Below are 15,599 nucleotides of genomic sequence, written 5' to 3'. Positions count from 1 at the left end.
GCCCTCTGATACTTGGCATGATAAACTTGCGGTGAGGCCGGCGCGCCGAGCTGTGCACGCTGTGCACTTGGCCCGTGCCGCGTAGGGAGGAAACGAGGGAACTCCATGCGAGGCCGCCGCGTCACCTCCTCGCCGCCGCGGGGTGGGGCGTACGGGCGACCGGCGGCGTCTGGCCTGACGCAGCGCTGGGACCCGCGGCGTACGGGCTGCGTAGCGGGGCCGAGCCGGGCCGAGCGACCGGCCGGTCTGTTATTGTTGGCGTAGTCAGTGGCTACGGGGGGCCGTGCCAATGCCAAGGGGGGCTGCTGTCCTGTCCATCTGTTCGCTCGCGTGTCCAATATCTCGTGCGATTAGGCTTCATTAGCGACGGGGTTGGCTCAACATCCCTTACACTGCAGTGTGTGTGTCTGTGTGCGCCAGCTGGAAGTCTTATCACTCGCTTTGCTTGTCTGTGGACGTGCCTGTAAGATGCGGATATCCACGTGGGCCTAATTTGTGTTCTCTGCTTGTTTCAGGTGGCTCTGTCAGGACCATGTCGTGATGAAGTGGAAAAGTGTGGTGCCAAGTCATGAAGTGGACTTAAGAAGTGTATGAAGAAAGAAGACTGAGTGAACTCAAGTGCAAAGCCGAACTTCGGCAGTGATAACAGACTAGTGAGGGGGGTCTTGATGTTTTTCAGCCCCTCTAGTTTTTTATTAATTTTAAAAGTAGTGGACAATACTTTTTTGTGGTGCTGAAAACACCCTCTTCTCATCTGTGCTTGGCAATCGATGGATAAGAAGAAAATGTTATCCAAACGTCAAAGAGTTGAAATTTCCCGCGGCCCCATCTCTGCCAATGGACCTATCCAAGCAAGGCCACTTGTGGCCCTTCTCGATGGACGGGACTGTTCCATTGAGATGCCAATCCTCAAGGATGTTGCAACAGTGGCTTTCTGTGATGCCCAATCGACATCGGAAATTCACGAAAAGGTAATGCCAAGTGTATGAACTTTTACTTGGTTAGGCTATATTTTCTTTCTACAAACTATTCCATGAGATATGCATTTGTGCTGAACAGTTCATTTGTGAGGAATAGTCTTATCAGCTTTCTGTTAATAATCACACAAAGATCAGGATTTAATTTCTTCTTCAAAAAAAAGAATGTCTTTTTACAGCACATTCATGTACTGTTTGTTCTAACTGTATATTATTACTTTTTTAGGTCTTGAATGAGGCAGTTGGAGCCCTTATGTGGCACACAATTATACTCACAAAAGAAGATTTGGAGAAATTCAAGGCCCTTAAAGTTATTGTTCGAATTGGAAGCGGAGTAGACAACATAGATGTTAAGGTAAGATTTTGTCCTATTTTTCTTTGTCATAAGTTATCCATTTTGAATCATACTTATCTTTACTTAAATGTCTCATTTAGGCTGCAGGAGAGTTGGGAATTGCAGTATGCAATGTACCAGGGTATGGTGTTGAAGAGGTGGCAGATACAACATTGTGCCTCATTCTAAATCTTTACCGTCGCACATACTGGCTGGCCAACATGGTGCGAGAAGGAAAGAAATTTACTGGTCCTGAACAGGTACGAGAAGCAGCACAAGGATGTGCCAGGATACGAGGTGACACTTTGGGAATTATTGGCCTGGGTAAGTGTTGTCTTTTTTGAACAAGTTTGTTTTTTTAAAATAAACTTGCACAGTTTAAAATGCACACATTTTGTAAGGTCATTATCTTATGGAAATTTTACAATTTCAGGTCGCATTGGTTCAGCAGTTGCTCTACGAGCGAAAGCATTTGGGTTCAATGTCATTTTCTATGACCCATATCTACCTGATGGCATAGAAAAATCATTGGGCCTCAGCAGACTTTACACCTTAACGGTAATTATTTATTTTAACTAAATGTCCATTTAATTAGCTTCCAAAAACCAATCTAATAACCATCTCTTTCGTAGGATCTGCTGTTCCAGTCAGATTGCGTCTCGCTACACTGTACTTTGAATGAACATAACCATCATCTTATTAATGAATATGCCATTAAACAGATGAGGCCAGGTGAGTTCACACAGCCAAACCCATGTAATTCAATCTTTGCAAGTAATTCTCAACCAACTGTAAATCTAATCTTTTCGTTTTTATTTTTACAGGTGCATTCTTAGTGAATACAGCAAGAGGTGGTCTGGTAGATGACGATGCTTTAGCTGCTGCTTTAAAACAAGGTAGAATTCGAGCTGCTGCCCTAGATGTTCATGAAAATGAGCCATATAATGCTTTCCAAGGTAATTCAGTTACTGTTCAAAATAATATATCTTATTTTTGTGTCATGTAAATTTTACGTTTTATTTTATTTTTATTCCAGGCAACCTTAAAGACGCTCCAAATTTGATATGCACACCTCATGCAGCCTTTTACTCCGACGTATCGTGCTCAGAGCTACGAGAAATGGCGGCCAGCGAAATCAGACGTGCCATTGTGGGACGAATTCCAGAGTGCCTCCGCAACTGTGTCAATAAGGAATACTTCCCATCTGTGCCATACTCACAAGATGGCATTAATGGTGGCTACTACTCAGCCGGTGGTCTGCAAACATTACAGCCCGCTCACTCCACCACCCCCCACGACCAGGTACGGCATTCAAGCCCTGGCGACAGCGGTAATAATGGTGGTGGCGGTGGGGGCAGTGGTCCAGACAATCCAGCTCCCCATGGCCCATAAAAACAATGCTTTCCAACTCATGCTGTGAAGTATTAAATCCTAAATCATTCTATCTGGGAACATTAGGAAAACAATTGATTGGATCCATTCTTAATTTACATGCATATGAAGCCAAGTGCCTGTCAAATGCTGTTCTTTTCCTCATTTATTTTTTGTTTAGTGAGGAGAGTTTCTCATTGTTGACAGGTTCTTTGGAACTTGTGTGGTCTTGGCTGTAGCTCTTTCGGTGAAAAGTCTATTTTTAAAAGCCTACTGAGTACAGCAGTTTCCTGTAAATTGTAGTTTACCCATTAAGAATGGATCCTGTTTAGGGTAGACATGGGTTGATCAATCCAAAAGTGATTCTTTTTTTTTTTTTATCTACCCGATGTGAAAAGACAAATCTATGAAGATGCCCTCAAAGCTGAGACTTGGTTATTTTTAGTTATCTTGTTTCAGTTGGCGTACCAAACAGAGTACAATCTTAAAATATTTTTTTCTATTGTGATGACAGTGAATAAAATTAAGTCTTCTTTTCCTGTGCTCAGAGGCAGAACTGTAGGTAGCATGGGCCGCTCATCTGCTGCTAAGGTTCAGTGAAAACAAGTGACTGGGAAATCAGGCAGACATTTGAGTGAAGAAGAGCGTGTGTATGTTAATAAGTTGTGATGAGTGTGTGAAGTACATACCCACGCATTGCAATCAGCGTATGTTTTCTTAAATATTTGAATGTATTTTTTTTTTTAATTACCCCGCCTCTGAGTACAACCTACGAGCTGGTATATGTTACATGCAACCAAAACCATCATTTCAGTTTATAAGAAAAAAGATTATGTAAAATGAAAGAAAGTAAAGAAGTTGCATTTAATATATTTATGATTTTGTTTTTGTTTCTTTTTTTGTGCCAAACCCTTTGTGTGTTATGTGGTGCCTAACACTTCCCCTTCCTTCACATTACTTATATTTAATTAATTCTTGAACTAGCTCCATTCTTGACATGACACACCAATCATTCATTCATTACACTCTCAGTTTTATTCCTCTGGTCAAAGTTCAATTTAAAATTTCAGTAATTTAATGAAAATTTGTAAGCTCTTACGTTTTTTTTTTTGTTTTTTTGTGGGGATTAGAATTTCACTAAACTGTGTACTGTGTGTTCAAAGAATCCATGACATGGTCCTTAAATATTGCTGAAATGAATGAGTTTTGTTTTTGGGAGTGGGGCCAGTGTTAGTGCAATTTCCTTTCTTAATTTTGGTATAGAAGTATTTTATTCCCTTGCCTGAGATTTCTTTTTTTTTTTTTCTTTTTTGTCAGCTAATCTGTGTGTTATAACCAGCATTATTTTTGTGTGCTATTTCTGGTACTCAGACTTCCTATTTGCAAACTTCAAAATTTACTATCTATTTAACCAGCTGCCACTTAACAAATGCAATTTTCATTGGTGTAACTGGCACTCAATTAAGTATGTCTTCTTTGAAGACTTTACCTGTTAAATAAGTTACCCTAGTTTTCATGAATCAAAGTTCTTCCTGAAATCCTCTGGAGTCCAGGAGTTGATATTAATGGTAATGAGTAATAGTTGGCTGACCTCATAAACAAATCCTCTCCATGACACGTGTTTTAGTTTTCTGCTTGCATTCAAGCATGTACAGACGTAAAGGTATGCTGCAAACGGAGCCATGAATGATTACCAAATGGTTGACGAGCAGTGAGCAGGGCTGTTGACCGTTGCAGGTGCAGCACCAGGCAGCCACCAATGGGGGAGCTACATCAGTTGGGTCGGCACCCTCTGGACCTGGGCCATCATTGCCACATAACGGGGTAAGGATTTTAACAGTTTGAGGAGGTGCGCATTGCGTGTGTTCACCATGACGCACTCATCATCTGATCTTATGTTAGCTCACTGGTTGTTGACAGGCTCCACCACCAAGCGAACCACCTGGGGCAGGCCTTCACCCTCCTCGTTCAGAATCTTCTGATAACCATTGACTGCCAAGGGACATCAAGTTTTCAAGCCAGTTTGTTGCAGTGATTTAACCTTCCCCAGTAGGAGAGATTTACATGCAGCACCAACAAATCAAGCTGGAGAAAAATTAGTCTTCTGAATGAAATGACATTCCATGTTGGGTGGGGAGAGAAAGAAAAAATTATAAAATGCTGTCATCACATGCTGAAGCTTCTGCTAAATATTTTTGTGTGGAGTTCTGGTGTTTGACTGAAGCAATGTGTTTTGAAGACTTGAGATGCTTATCAAGTGATAGTGTGCCTTCAAGTGACAAAAGAAGATGAATGTGGGAATATGTATGATTTTAAATACACACCAGAGTCAAGGGAATGCATCATTCCAGTACTGAAGTGCATAATCTGCATTTAATTTTTTTTCTCTGGAAAGTGGTTTTTGCATTTCAATTCTACTTTCTTTAAATGACACTTCCAAACTACCATTTCATTTTCATTTTGTTTCTCACATAAAGAAAATATTTTGTAAAGTTGACTAGCTTTTCAATAGATGGCACATCAGTAATATTAAGCCCTATGTTATAATTTGAGATGAGATTATGCATGTGATTGAAAGTATACTTTGTTTAGAGAACAGACAATTATTAGCCCAAGTTTAGTGAAAATGATTAGATATTGACTTATCCCTATTATTTTACATTCTTTGTTCTTACACTATTTATTAAAATTTTAGTTTCATCATATCTGTTACTTCTTAAGTGTTACTGATTTTATCCTTTATTTTGCCACATTACAATTATAAATTGTGTTTTGAAGGCCAAGTTAGTTAGCATATACCTTTTCAAAAAGAATCAAAGCAAACTATATGTCAGCAAGAATTTACTATTTATTCCTCATTTTGTGTGAAAATTAATCTCTATGGACCCACTACTTTTTATGTTTTGGGCATATAAATTGTAGGACTTTCAGACTTGTTTGCTTTCCTGTCCAACTTACCTATCTCTCAAAGTCTAAGTATTGCAACATATTTTATCAGTAATTTTGTGGAATGATTAGCAAACAAGTCCTTACTGTAATTTTGCACTGCCAGTATTGTCCTGTTTTGGTCTTCAATGAGATGTGCTCCGGAGACTTTTTAGGATGTTAAGATGTATGTAAGAGTGACATAAGACTTTACACTCCATGAGCTGTGGTGCATTCTTAATTTTTCCTTGTACTGAACCTCAGAATAGTCATGGTTTGTTAATTTGCTCTGTGATTTTAGTGTATTGGGTGGGGTATATGTGCTGTGATTGTGACTTAATTGGCGGAAACTTTAGGAGTTGCTGCTGAAAGTTCTCCTCAAGAGGTCCTACATTTTATATGCCTTTCATTACAACATTCATTAAGAAGTTTTAGTTGACATTTTGTCAAGTGTGTACTGTAAAAGGCTTTGTGCTTCATACTTCCATTAGTCAATACATTTCAACTTATTGTTTTTACCTATCTAGATATGAACTCCTTTTCTAAAATGGAAAAGTAATATTACTGTGTATCTTAAAAAGTGAAATATGGTTCAACTGAAATCAAAACAACAGTTTGGACTTCAAGAAAATGTACTTAATTTTAGGGTGTAAAATGATTCCATTAGACATCTTGGTAGTGTTATGCTTCTTATGTCCTGAAAATTTGTCAAACATAATTCTGCAACACTTGTGCTTATCTTTCTTGCGAAACATAAAAAAAGATATCTTCTGTTTTATTTTGCTACACTCAAAAACACATGTATAATAGAAATAATATTTTAAAATTTGAATGTTTTTGATGAACTGGCTTCATTTACTCTCACATGTATGGAACCTGTATATGTATGTATACTCATTGCATGCAAACCCTTAGTCAATATACTTCTGAAGGCACAGAAAAATTGTATATTTTTATACTTACAAAGGTGAATCGAGCCCTTCAAGACAAAATCCACCTTCATGTTCCTTGTCTACAAACCGTCCTTCTCTTTTACAGTAATTCCAACACAATTCCACTTGAAGCATCTAATTCAAGTATTTAAGTGAAATCCTTCCTTCCCTCTTTCTTGCAAATATTGTAACTGCTGAGTTAAATCCTTAATCCTTTGGTCTTTTAGTTGGAGAAGTGTGTCCAAGTGAGACACTTTCTGCATAAGGATATTAATTGCATCATCTTTCTCAGCTATTTCACTCAGCTTCTCATCAAGTAATCTTTGGGGTACCATATTTTCCATGGATACAATTAATTGCTGCCCAGTAGGTGCCTCACATGCCATTGGTATCCCGAACACACCCTCTAGAGTAGAGAACCAAGTTCATCTGATTAGAAAATGAAAAAGTTTAATTTACCTCGGGTATTTTTGTGATTTGAGGAACAGTGCAAAGAACATCATTTAACTTCAAATGTTCTGTTATGTTCTTCCTATTAAGTATTCCATGAAAATATCCCTTTTCATCTCTTATACCTGCTTGTTTCTTGTCCTGAACAAAACACAGGATATTTTGAGGTTGATTGCTTCGCTGCAGCTGTTTGCATTCCTCTTCACGTTTTTCTTGAGCTGTCACAACTTTTTCTCGCAGAGCTGAGAGTACAGATGTTATTCCATTGGGCGTTGCTGATGCAATTTGCTCAATCTGCTCTTTGCTTATTTTTATTCCCAATTTAGAAAGGACCTAAAATAATTTGAAATCAGAGGGCAAAGTTTAAGTGCCAATCACTTACGGGTCAGTTATTGAGGCTTATTTTTTTACCTTTCGACTGAGAGTATACCAATTGTTCATTTTATGGATGAAACAATTGGCTGGTGTGTAATTGTGGAGTTCAACCATTTTGGGATAGAAAAATTTCACCATCTCTGCCATCAACACTAAATGAGATAGAAAACAACTCAGTTTCTCATTAATTTTCGTGGAATTGAAATTTAACACCTTAATAAACACACCTCCATCTGAAAAATCTCGAGGAATGTTTTTTCGTGGCCTTGAGAAAGGGATTTGATCAAGCCATGAGTAGAGCTCAGCTTCCTTCCCACTCTTTGCCATCGTGAGTTTAATCAACAAGACGACAGTATGAAAGTATTAAGTTATCTACAAATAAACTTGCGATCTCGTTTCCATATAGTAACTAGAAAATTCTGGGCAAAGGGTATTATTGTGCGTGCAGTTAACAATTGGAATGTTCGCCGTAGCCTCGTACCTCTCGTACCTCTTTTGAAATTCGCCTATCCCTCCTACAACCATATCAACATCCGGTCTCCCCCTCAACAAACACCAACACTTTGACATCGAACGTCCACAAGTGAAATCTGCTCACAAACGTTTTTCTAAAACGAAATTTGATATCGAATAATTTCTGTAATTTATCGCAAATATCAGAATACATTTGACCGGGACAAAAATCAATCTTGTTGACGCCGCATCAGCGAAGACTTGCTGAAGATATGCCACAGTTGGTATTCTGTTCGCAGCAAAAATTTGTCATACAAAACATGGTACAACAACAAAGGGGAGGGTTAGGGTCGTCGTTCGTCGTCGTCCCTTATCAGTGGAGATACTTGTCAGAATTATGTGTCAAACTTTTATTTATTCGTTGTAAATGTAATTAGTAGGCTGTAATATGGATCGCCAAGACTCGAGTCAGAATGATTCATGTACGTCTTTGAACTATTTATCTTATGTTTCTCAAAAAGATAAAAGTATAATACTCGTATCAGGTTATGTTGTCACTCAAGTTCCCTGGTTCATTATTTTAGAAAATGCATATTTATTGTAGATCTAAGTTTTAAAGTCTAAAATAATTTTTCACAAAAGAGTGGCTCAATTTTACTTCACTTAGTGTCTTCCAATTTATTTGATTTGTTACTGTGGGCGTTGAAACCCTCTTTCGCTGAACACCATGTTCTGAATATCATTTGTTGCTTTGAAATTTGCAGCTTCGAGTGACAGTGACAGTGAGTCTGTATCAAGCACCAGCAAATCTGATATCCGCATGTCACTTGATAGCGAATCAGATGCAGGTTTCAGACAAAAACGCAACAGGAGTCAGTCTGACAGCATGTCAGAAGATGGCTCGCCTCCTAAAAGGTTGCGACATTCAATGTCGAGCATGGAATCAGCCACCGGAGATGATACTACCGATGATCCAGACCATACTGATCATGAACATCAACAGCTATCTGATGTTGATGATGTTCCATCTAGCAGTTGCCTTGTTCGGCCAAGGCAAGAAATGGGTTATACTGATACTAAAGCTGCCAAAATGATGGTATACATTTTTTCTTGCACTTTCTTATGGTGAGGGTGTATAAGAACACACATTAATGTATGATACTTTTACTGGAAAAAAAAAAAACAGGCTAAAATGGGATACAAAGCAGGACTTGGGTTAGGCAAAGAGGCGCAAGGCCGTGTGGAGCCTGTGGAAGTTTCAAAGCAAAGAGGTAGAAGAGGTTTAGGTCTTAGCATGAAAGGCCTAGAGCCAGCAAAGCTGGAGTGGATAGCTGACCAAGAGGTATGTGGCTCATTTGTGCTTCATTGCTCCATTTGTAAATACGTACTTGCTTTCTTTTCTGATTAAACCTCACTCTTTTTGTCCCTTTTTTGTTTTGCAGGTCATTGTTGTTGAAGAGACCCCTGAGTGGTTAGAAAATACACATGTAACTTCATTGGATATATCAGAAGATTTTATGGTTGAAGGGAGACGTAAATTAACCCTTGATGATGAACATGAGTTCTGTCCTGCTAAAGTACTTCAGGAAGTGCTCAAGCACAAGGTAATTCATTCGGTATCTGTGACAGAATCAAGTATTCCGCTCTAAAAGTTGTATCTCCTCTCCCTTGAATTTCTCAAATGGCAAAACATTTCACTTTGCAGACTACCTTTGATGCCCTTGATGGTCAAGAATTAAGAAGGGCTGTCCAAAGATCAAACCCATTTGAAACTATACATGGGGGCATATTTCTGAACAGAGCTGCCATGAAAATGGCCAATATGGACAGGGTTTTTGGGTTCATGTTTTCTGAGCCAAAAGATCAAAGTGGTGTAAGTTAATTTGGTTTAAAAAATAATTAATGCAATTTAAAATTTGAAGAAAAAAAAATGCAATTGAATGGAATCTATTTGTATCTCTTCCAGAATAATATGGTTAGGAAAAATGAATTATTATACTTTGCTGATGTTTGTGCTGGGCCAGGGGGCTTCTCTGAATATGTACTTTGGAGGCACAAGTGGAAGGCTAAAGGATTTGGTTTCACTTTAAGAAGTGATAACGACTTCAAGCTTGCAGATTTCTATGCTGGTCCCTGTGAATCATTTGAACCACACTATGGTTGGTGTTGCCCCACAAAGCATATTTGTCCCATTATTTGTTTATAGTATTCCTTTTTCTAATTTTCCTCTTTCTTAAGGTGTTAAAAATGGAGATGATATGGGAACTGGAGATGTTTATGATACGAAGAATCAGGATGAGTTTAGCAAGTTTGTCTTACAAAATACTGATGGTCTTGGTGTTCATTTCATGATGGCAGATGGTGTATGTAATACTGTCTAGTTAACGTCATTATTTGTTTATCAAAATACTCTTTACCTGTTCTAAATTCTTTCTATTTTTAATTTTGCAGGGATTTTCTGTTGAGGGTCAAGAGAACATTCAGGAGATTTTGTCAAAACAGCTGTACCTTTGTCAATTCCTGATTGCTCTTCTTATAGTGAGAACAGGCGGTCACTTTGTTTGCAAAGTATTTGATTTATTTACTCCATGTAGTGTTGGTCTTGTGTACCTGATGTTTCGATCATTTGAACAACTTTCCATTCATAAACCTAATACTAGCCGTCCAGCAAATTCAGAAAGGTGCACTTTCAATGTCCTTTTCTTGTGCTATCTATCTATTTACAGTGGACTCTCGATAACTGTCGCCGCGACAATTATCGATGGTACTGTGCGTTGGCTGGTGCCGCGAGTCAGGCGAGCCAGCCGCCGCAGCCGGCAGCCAGTCCGCATGGAATGCCTTATTTTTCTATAGCTATCTCTGTTGCACGCGACAGTTATCGAGGGTCCACTATAAAACACAACAAAAGTTTTAAGCTATCTGACCTTGAGCTTGGTGTTTTGCTCTAGGTACATTATTTGTAAATGGAAACGTCCTGACTGTCAGCACATAACAAAATATATGTATAATATTAACATACGATTGAATGAATTGAGCAAACATGGATATGGAGCTGGAAAGGATGTAATCAGCATTGTACCTATGCATATAATGAAGGAAGATAAGGCATTTTTTGATTTTATTGTTAGTTCAAATAAAACGTAAGAATAAATTATCCAACATCAGTATATAGAGATGTACTATATATTTTTCTTGTACTCGCTAAATTTTCATGGTGATTGCTTGGATTTCAGCCTTGGCAAGAATCAAATAGTATCCCTGCAGAAAGTCATAACCTACTGCAGAGATACATCTCTGGAAGAATTCAAACAAGGTGATCTCCGTAAAAAATGTTTAGACTATTGGAATGTTCCTGCTGAGGCAAGGAAGGCACCCCCAAGATTAAATGCAGATGAAGCATTTTCAGCAATATTGAGTGCTCGTAAGTACTTTTCTCTTATACTAACCACGTTCAAAGTCTTTCAGTTTACTTAATGATAGAGCTTTCCTTTTCTTTGTCTCAGCAATTTTGAATGAGGGTGGGAAAGTTATCCCTATAGACACTATATACACTCGTGAAAGAGAATTGACACTAATAAATATGCCGGAGACATTTGATTCAATTTACAACTGGCACTGTGCAGTTCTTGGTAATCCTCAGAAAAGTGAAAATAATTTAACTTTCTTTCTGGGTAGGTTCTGTAAAAATGAAATTAGTTAGCAGCAAATAATTTCTTTGAAACAATGTTGAATCATCATTATGCATTTAGGATGTGGAAGACACAAAGTCTTCTATTTACAAAATAGAAGATGGAGCAAACTACCCGGAACTATCAAGCTGGAACTTAGTGCCAACACCTTGTTACTTGGTGAAATAGTAAAAGAAATTAAAGGCGAACGCCAAAGACAAGTTTGGATTTACACACTTCATATTGTTGATGCAGTATGTTTAGGTGGCATTGATATCCGGCACCTCCACATAACAGAAAGGTATAATAATATTGTCATCTAATTTAGTGTAAACTTGTTTTTTACATTTATCTACTCAGTATTACTAATTGACTTCTGTGTACCTCTTGCTTGATGGTTATTTTCCTTTGTAGGGTGAAGCTTTGTGAAATGTTTGCTAAGGCCATGAGCAAGCCAAGCCGATCAGATCTTGCACGTATACATGTGAAAGAATTATTCCAGCTAGAGAATATTTTTGAAATTAATGATAGGTGAGGAAATCTCTCAGTACTGCTGATTATGTTCTTGTGGTCATTACAAACTTTTAAATTAACTTCCTTTTCATGTGAATAGACTTCAAAGCAAAATAATGAAAAACAACAAACGGCAGGATGTCTTTGAACTGAATAGAGATGATGCCTGCTTTGTTCCTGAAGGACTGATCTTTTTTAACGCTACTCAAGGTATGGTGATATTATAATAAAATACATTTGGAAGGGTAAGACTTGTTTGTGTCTGTTGTTATCAATGTTCCCAAATTTCAGCTCCGTGGGCTCGACACATCAGTAAGAAAACAAATCATAAATACTATTATCACAAGGATTCTAAACAATCATTGTATGAATTGCCAAAAGATGCCTCTAAAAGCTTTGGGTAATTATTGAGATTATCCAGTGGAATTACATGCATAAAGCCTGCCAATAAAATTGTTTTGTCTTTTTGTTCTATAATTTATTTAGGAGTAGTTATGCAGAGAGGGCTGTGAACTGGTGGAACAACAACAACTTAGCATCAATAACCATTAATGATATCATGGACTATGTCAGCCAACACTGTGACTCTGCAGCTTCTCATCAGTACAAGCATCAGCAGCATTGAATCAGAGACGTTCATTTAAAAGTTTAGGTGTGTATTTTTTGGTGCAATCAAAACAGTCAATATAATGAACAGAAAGAATTTACTTAACATATTTTATGTTATTATTACAAAATATGGATTTGTTGTAGAAATGAGGAAGACTGAAAGATGGATTGCATTTTTATCTAAAAGTTGTTCACTGTAGTTTTAATATTACAGTGTGAAAGTATTAGTAATAATTTTTCATGTATCGAATTATTCCTACTTTCATCGCAATTATGTACAGATTTGTAATTATTGTGTACAGATTCTTACCCTCCAAGTCCCATGACGTCCTCTTTAGATGTCTGGATTAAGATTGGACATCTACTGTATTTTTATTTTTGACTTCCTTTTATGAGAACATTGGTAGTTACTGTTGGCTGTAATTTAGTGTGTGTACTTAATATATTGTTCAATCATAGCCATCCTCTCTTTTCACTGTTGTCATTAGGGTCAAAGTAAATGAACAGTAATAAATAGTATACAACGTCACAAATGTTTTCATGTCTACCTCATCCATTCTCTGCAGTTGATTTTTTGTGTTATTTAAGGTGTGCTGTTTGGCTTTTAAAGAAGAGATTTTACATAATGTGTGAGTCGTGTACTTTGATCCAATTATAATATTAGTGATGAAAAACTATAAGCGAACTCCAAAAACAAAAGATCAGAAAGTTGTCAGTTTATTGGTACTGGCACAAGTTGCAATGTTGCGTGAACGCTAGCCGATGACAGCTGCTCCGTCGAACTCTCAGTATTTTGTGTTATGTTTGTACCGTTGTCGACGGGAGAGTACACGATTTTGTCTGCAACCTTCACCCTACACATTCATAACAGGAAAAAAAAGGTAATTTCAGTGCGAAAAAGGAATTTCTTCTATCCATCGAATCAAACTGAACTGCAATGTACCTGTCTGGAGCACCCCCTGGAAGCAACTCCTCCTTTGGCAGTCCCAGGTCCTCCGCAGTGCCGTTGGTGTAAGTAACACTCTTCAAGAGATACCTGCAGACAAGGATGCTTCAGCTGTAACTGCAGTGCCACACTAGTGCGCCGGACTTGTGACCCGCCTCTCTCATGTCACTGACAGCTGTGTGTCGTTGTTCTTGAGCGCGGCCGCCACGTCCGGGTCGTAGCGTATGGCGTCCTCGATGGCCTCGGCCGGGCTCTGGGTCACCATGACGACGTCCAGGTGACTCTGCGTCCCGGGCGTCTCTTCGGGGCGTGGGGCCGCCACCACCGCGGCGAGCAACTGCAGCAAGACGAGGCCGGATCCCTGCAACGCGAGGCGGAGCAGGTTGGAGTACGGGTGGGACTCACTGGGTACGGGCAGGTTTCAGCGGAGCCCGAGCACCTACCACTTTCATGATGGAAGCTGTGTTGTGCATCTACTGAGTGCCGCGTTCGCGTCGAGGGGCATACTTATAGACAGACTGGGAAGAGGGGAAGGGGGGGGGGGGCAGGTGACAAAAGTGTTAGCACCTCCTCTGCTTGTCCGACGCGTCCACCTCGACTCAGCCTTAGTCACTTGCCCGTGTTACGCGATCGACTGAAAGCATGGCATCACTTACGAGGGGACGACCGGAACCACCCACTGGATCGTGCTGGTCAGCGGCCAACCTCGTCGTGTCACGTCATGAATGTCGGACTGGCGCTTAATTAGCGGGCTGCTGGGCTGCTGGGCTGCTGCTCACCCCTTGGGGGGGATGGCCGGCCTGGCCCAGCCTCTGCTCCCTCCCTCACACACAGGCGCGCAGTCAGGAATTTGAAAAGGGGGGGGGCGGAGGGGGTCAGCACTCTACCCCGATGTCACATTACGTCGGACGCGGAGTACTTCATGCTTTTGCCATGAATATGGATTGCACTGCAAATTGTTCATGTTGGTGCTGGTAGAGGAACGGCGTACGTTACGTTACGGTGCGTGTCTGCCTGCTATTCCTTCAAAACTTATCTGTACTCCATGTTAAAACGCGTATGAAGCTGTGCCGCACTCGTTAAATTCATTCCCGACGGCGTCCCTCAACTCAACTACTGTGCACTGTCGATTTCGGTAAATTGAATCAACTTTTGAATCTTGGAAGAATTTTCCAAGCCATCGGCAACGGAAAGACGGGAAGTCCTAAACGGGAAACTTAATTTTCCTGGCCCAAGCCAATGTCGCAAAAGTACCACCTACTGTGAAAAGATGAGCCTTGGGTGCGTTGCATGTCACGGTGACCGTGCACTTGTTGAGCTCGCTCTTACGCTTATACGCGTATGTCATCCCGTGCCGAGAACAATATTTTGTTTGGTCGAAATCCTCCTCGGCCGGGTCGTCATGCATGGGCCGGCCACGCCGGGCAGCTCATATTAGCACGTGCCTCATTATCGCCTCTGCTCGGCCCGCGCGGGCGGCGCTCGCGGGCGCGGAAGGGTGGGCGCGGGGCAGCAGGGGGCGGGGGCGGGACCCCCTATAATAACTGCGGCTCCGCAGCGAACCCGAACACTCGCCTCCCTGCCCGCAACCAACATGGATGCCAAACTTGTAAGTCGATGTCCGGCATCGCGTCTCTTAGCGTTCGACAGGATGGGGACGCTCGCTATTACACACTCGCCCTGCTCGCCCCACAGGTCCTGCTCCTGCTCGTCCTGGGCGCCGTCTGCCTGCAGGCGCAGCCCGTCAAGGACCCCGTCATGGACTCCGCCGAGAGCGCTGAGACCATGGAGAAGCGCGCCGCCGTCACGCCCGCGTCCGCCGAGTCGGACGAGGAGATGGCGCCCGCCCAGCCCCAGCGCCGCGCCGCCGTGACCCCCGTGTCCGCCGAGTCAGACGAGGAGATGGCGCCCGCCAAGCCCCAGCGCCGCGCCGCCGTGACCCCCGTGTCCGCCGAGTCAGACGAGGAGATGGCGCCCGCCAAGCCCCTGCGCCGCGCCGCCGTGACCCCCGTGTCCACCGAGTCAGACGAGGAGATGGCGCCCGCC

The 15,599-nt window shown here is 41.0% G+C and overlaps 4 protein-coding genes across 8 annotated transcripts in view; 2 read left to right on the top strand and 2 right to left on the bottom strand.

Annotated features, from left to right (window-relative positions):
* Positions 1 to 6,550, top strand: part of LOC113202395 (C-terminal-binding protein) — a 46,376-nt gene extending 39,826 nt beyond the window's left edge. The window contains exons 1-10 of one of the 4 annotated variants that reach the window (XM_026416592.2): positions 273 to 399; positions 516 to 971; positions 1,204 to 1,332; positions 1,413 to 1,635; positions 1,745 to 1,869; positions 1,944 to 2,043; positions 2,136 to 2,267; positions 2,348 to 2,613; positions 4,420 to 4,506; positions 4,603 to 6,550. In XM_026416592.2, coding sequence (XP_026272377.1) covers positions 771 to 971; positions 1,204 to 1,332; positions 1,413 to 1,635; positions 1,745 to 1,869; positions 1,944 to 2,043; positions 2,136 to 2,267; positions 2,348 to 2,613; positions 4,420 to 4,506; positions 4,603 to 4,674 — 1,335 coding nt within the window. In that variant the 5' untranslated portion in view covers positions 273 to 399; positions 516 to 770 and the 3' untranslated portion in view covers positions 4,675 to 6,550. Of the gene's footprint in view, positions 1 to 272; positions 400 to 515; positions 972 to 1,203; positions 1,333 to 1,412; positions 1,636 to 1,744; positions 1,870 to 1,943; positions 2,044 to 2,135; positions 2,268 to 2,347; positions 2,614 to 3,230; positions 3,555 to 4,419; positions 4,507 to 4,584 lie in introns of those variants that run through there. The other 3 variants (XM_052266236.1, XM_052266237.1, XM_052266238.1) reach the window with 3 other exon arrangements.
* Positions 6,551 to 6,578: 28 nt separating this feature from the next.
* LOC113202396 (sperm flagellar protein 1-like) lies at positions 6,579 to 7,997 on the bottom strand. Of its 2 annotated transcripts, XM_052266239.1 has the most exons (5): positions 7,855 to 7,997; positions 7,592 to 7,682; positions 7,401 to 7,516; positions 7,115 to 7,322; positions 6,579 to 6,945 (listed from the first exon to the last, which is right to left on the bottom strand). In XM_052266239.1, the coding sequence occupies exons 3-5, from the start codon at positions 7,509 to 7,511 to the stop codon at positions 6,680 to 6,682; spliced, it is 585 nt and encodes a 194-aa protein (XP_052122199.1). In that variant the 5' UTR covers positions 7,512 to 7,516; positions 7,592 to 7,682; positions 7,855 to 7,997; the 3' UTR covers positions 6,579 to 6,679. The 2 variants fall into 2 exon arrangements, with proteins under 2 accessions (XP_052122199.1, XP_026272381.1); XM_026416596.2 differs by lacking the exon at positions 7,855 to 7,997 and having other exon boundaries at positions 7,592 to 7,835.
* Positions 7,998 to 8,134: 137 nt separating this feature from the next.
* Positions 8,135 to 13,140, top strand: LOC113202419 (cap-specific mRNA (nucleoside-2'-O-)-methyltransferase 1). Its single transcript, XM_026416629.2, has 16 exons — positions 8,135 to 8,299; positions 8,582 to 8,913; positions 9,004 to 9,159; positions 9,260 to 9,421; positions 9,523 to 9,690; positions 9,784 to 9,976; positions 10,056 to 10,180; positions 10,269 to 10,498; positions 10,766 to 10,957; positions 11,051 to 11,238; positions 11,321 to 11,488; positions 11,567 to 11,786; positions 11,900 to 12,016; positions 12,099 to 12,208; positions 12,290 to 12,398; positions 12,485 to 13,140. Exons 1-16 carry the CDS (start codon positions 8,266 to 8,268, stop codon positions 12,621 to 12,623), a joined length of 2,643 nt encoding a protein of 880 aa, XP_026272414.1. The 5' UTR covers positions 8,135 to 8,265; the 3' UTR covers positions 12,624 to 13,140.
* A 168-nt stretch (positions 13,141 to 13,308) lies between these two features.
* Positions 13,309 to 14,154, bottom strand: LOC113202420 (uncharacterized). The gene is made up of 4 exons (XM_026416630.2): positions 13,997 to 14,154; positions 13,727 to 13,914; positions 13,551 to 13,643; positions 13,309 to 13,461 (listed from the first exon to the last, which is right to left on the bottom strand). Exons 1-4 carry the CDS (start codon positions 14,024 to 14,026, stop codon positions 13,320 to 13,322), a joined length of 453 nt encoding a protein of 150 aa, XP_026272415.1. The 5' UTR covers positions 14,027 to 14,154; the 3' UTR covers positions 13,309 to 13,319.
* Between the last annotated feature and the right edge of the window lie 1,445 nt (positions 14,155 to 15,599).

Source organism: Frankliniella occidentalis, unplaced genomic scaffold (genome assembly GCF_000697945.3).
Source record: "Frankliniella occidentalis isolate FOCC.00 unplaced genomic scaffold, Focc_3.1 Scaffold36, whole genome shotgun sequence".
Lineage (NCBI taxonomy): Eukaryota > Metazoa > Arthropoda > Insecta > Thysanoptera > Thripidae > Frankliniella > Frankliniella occidentalis.
This window is presented reverse-complemented; position numbering and strand designations above follow the sequence as displayed.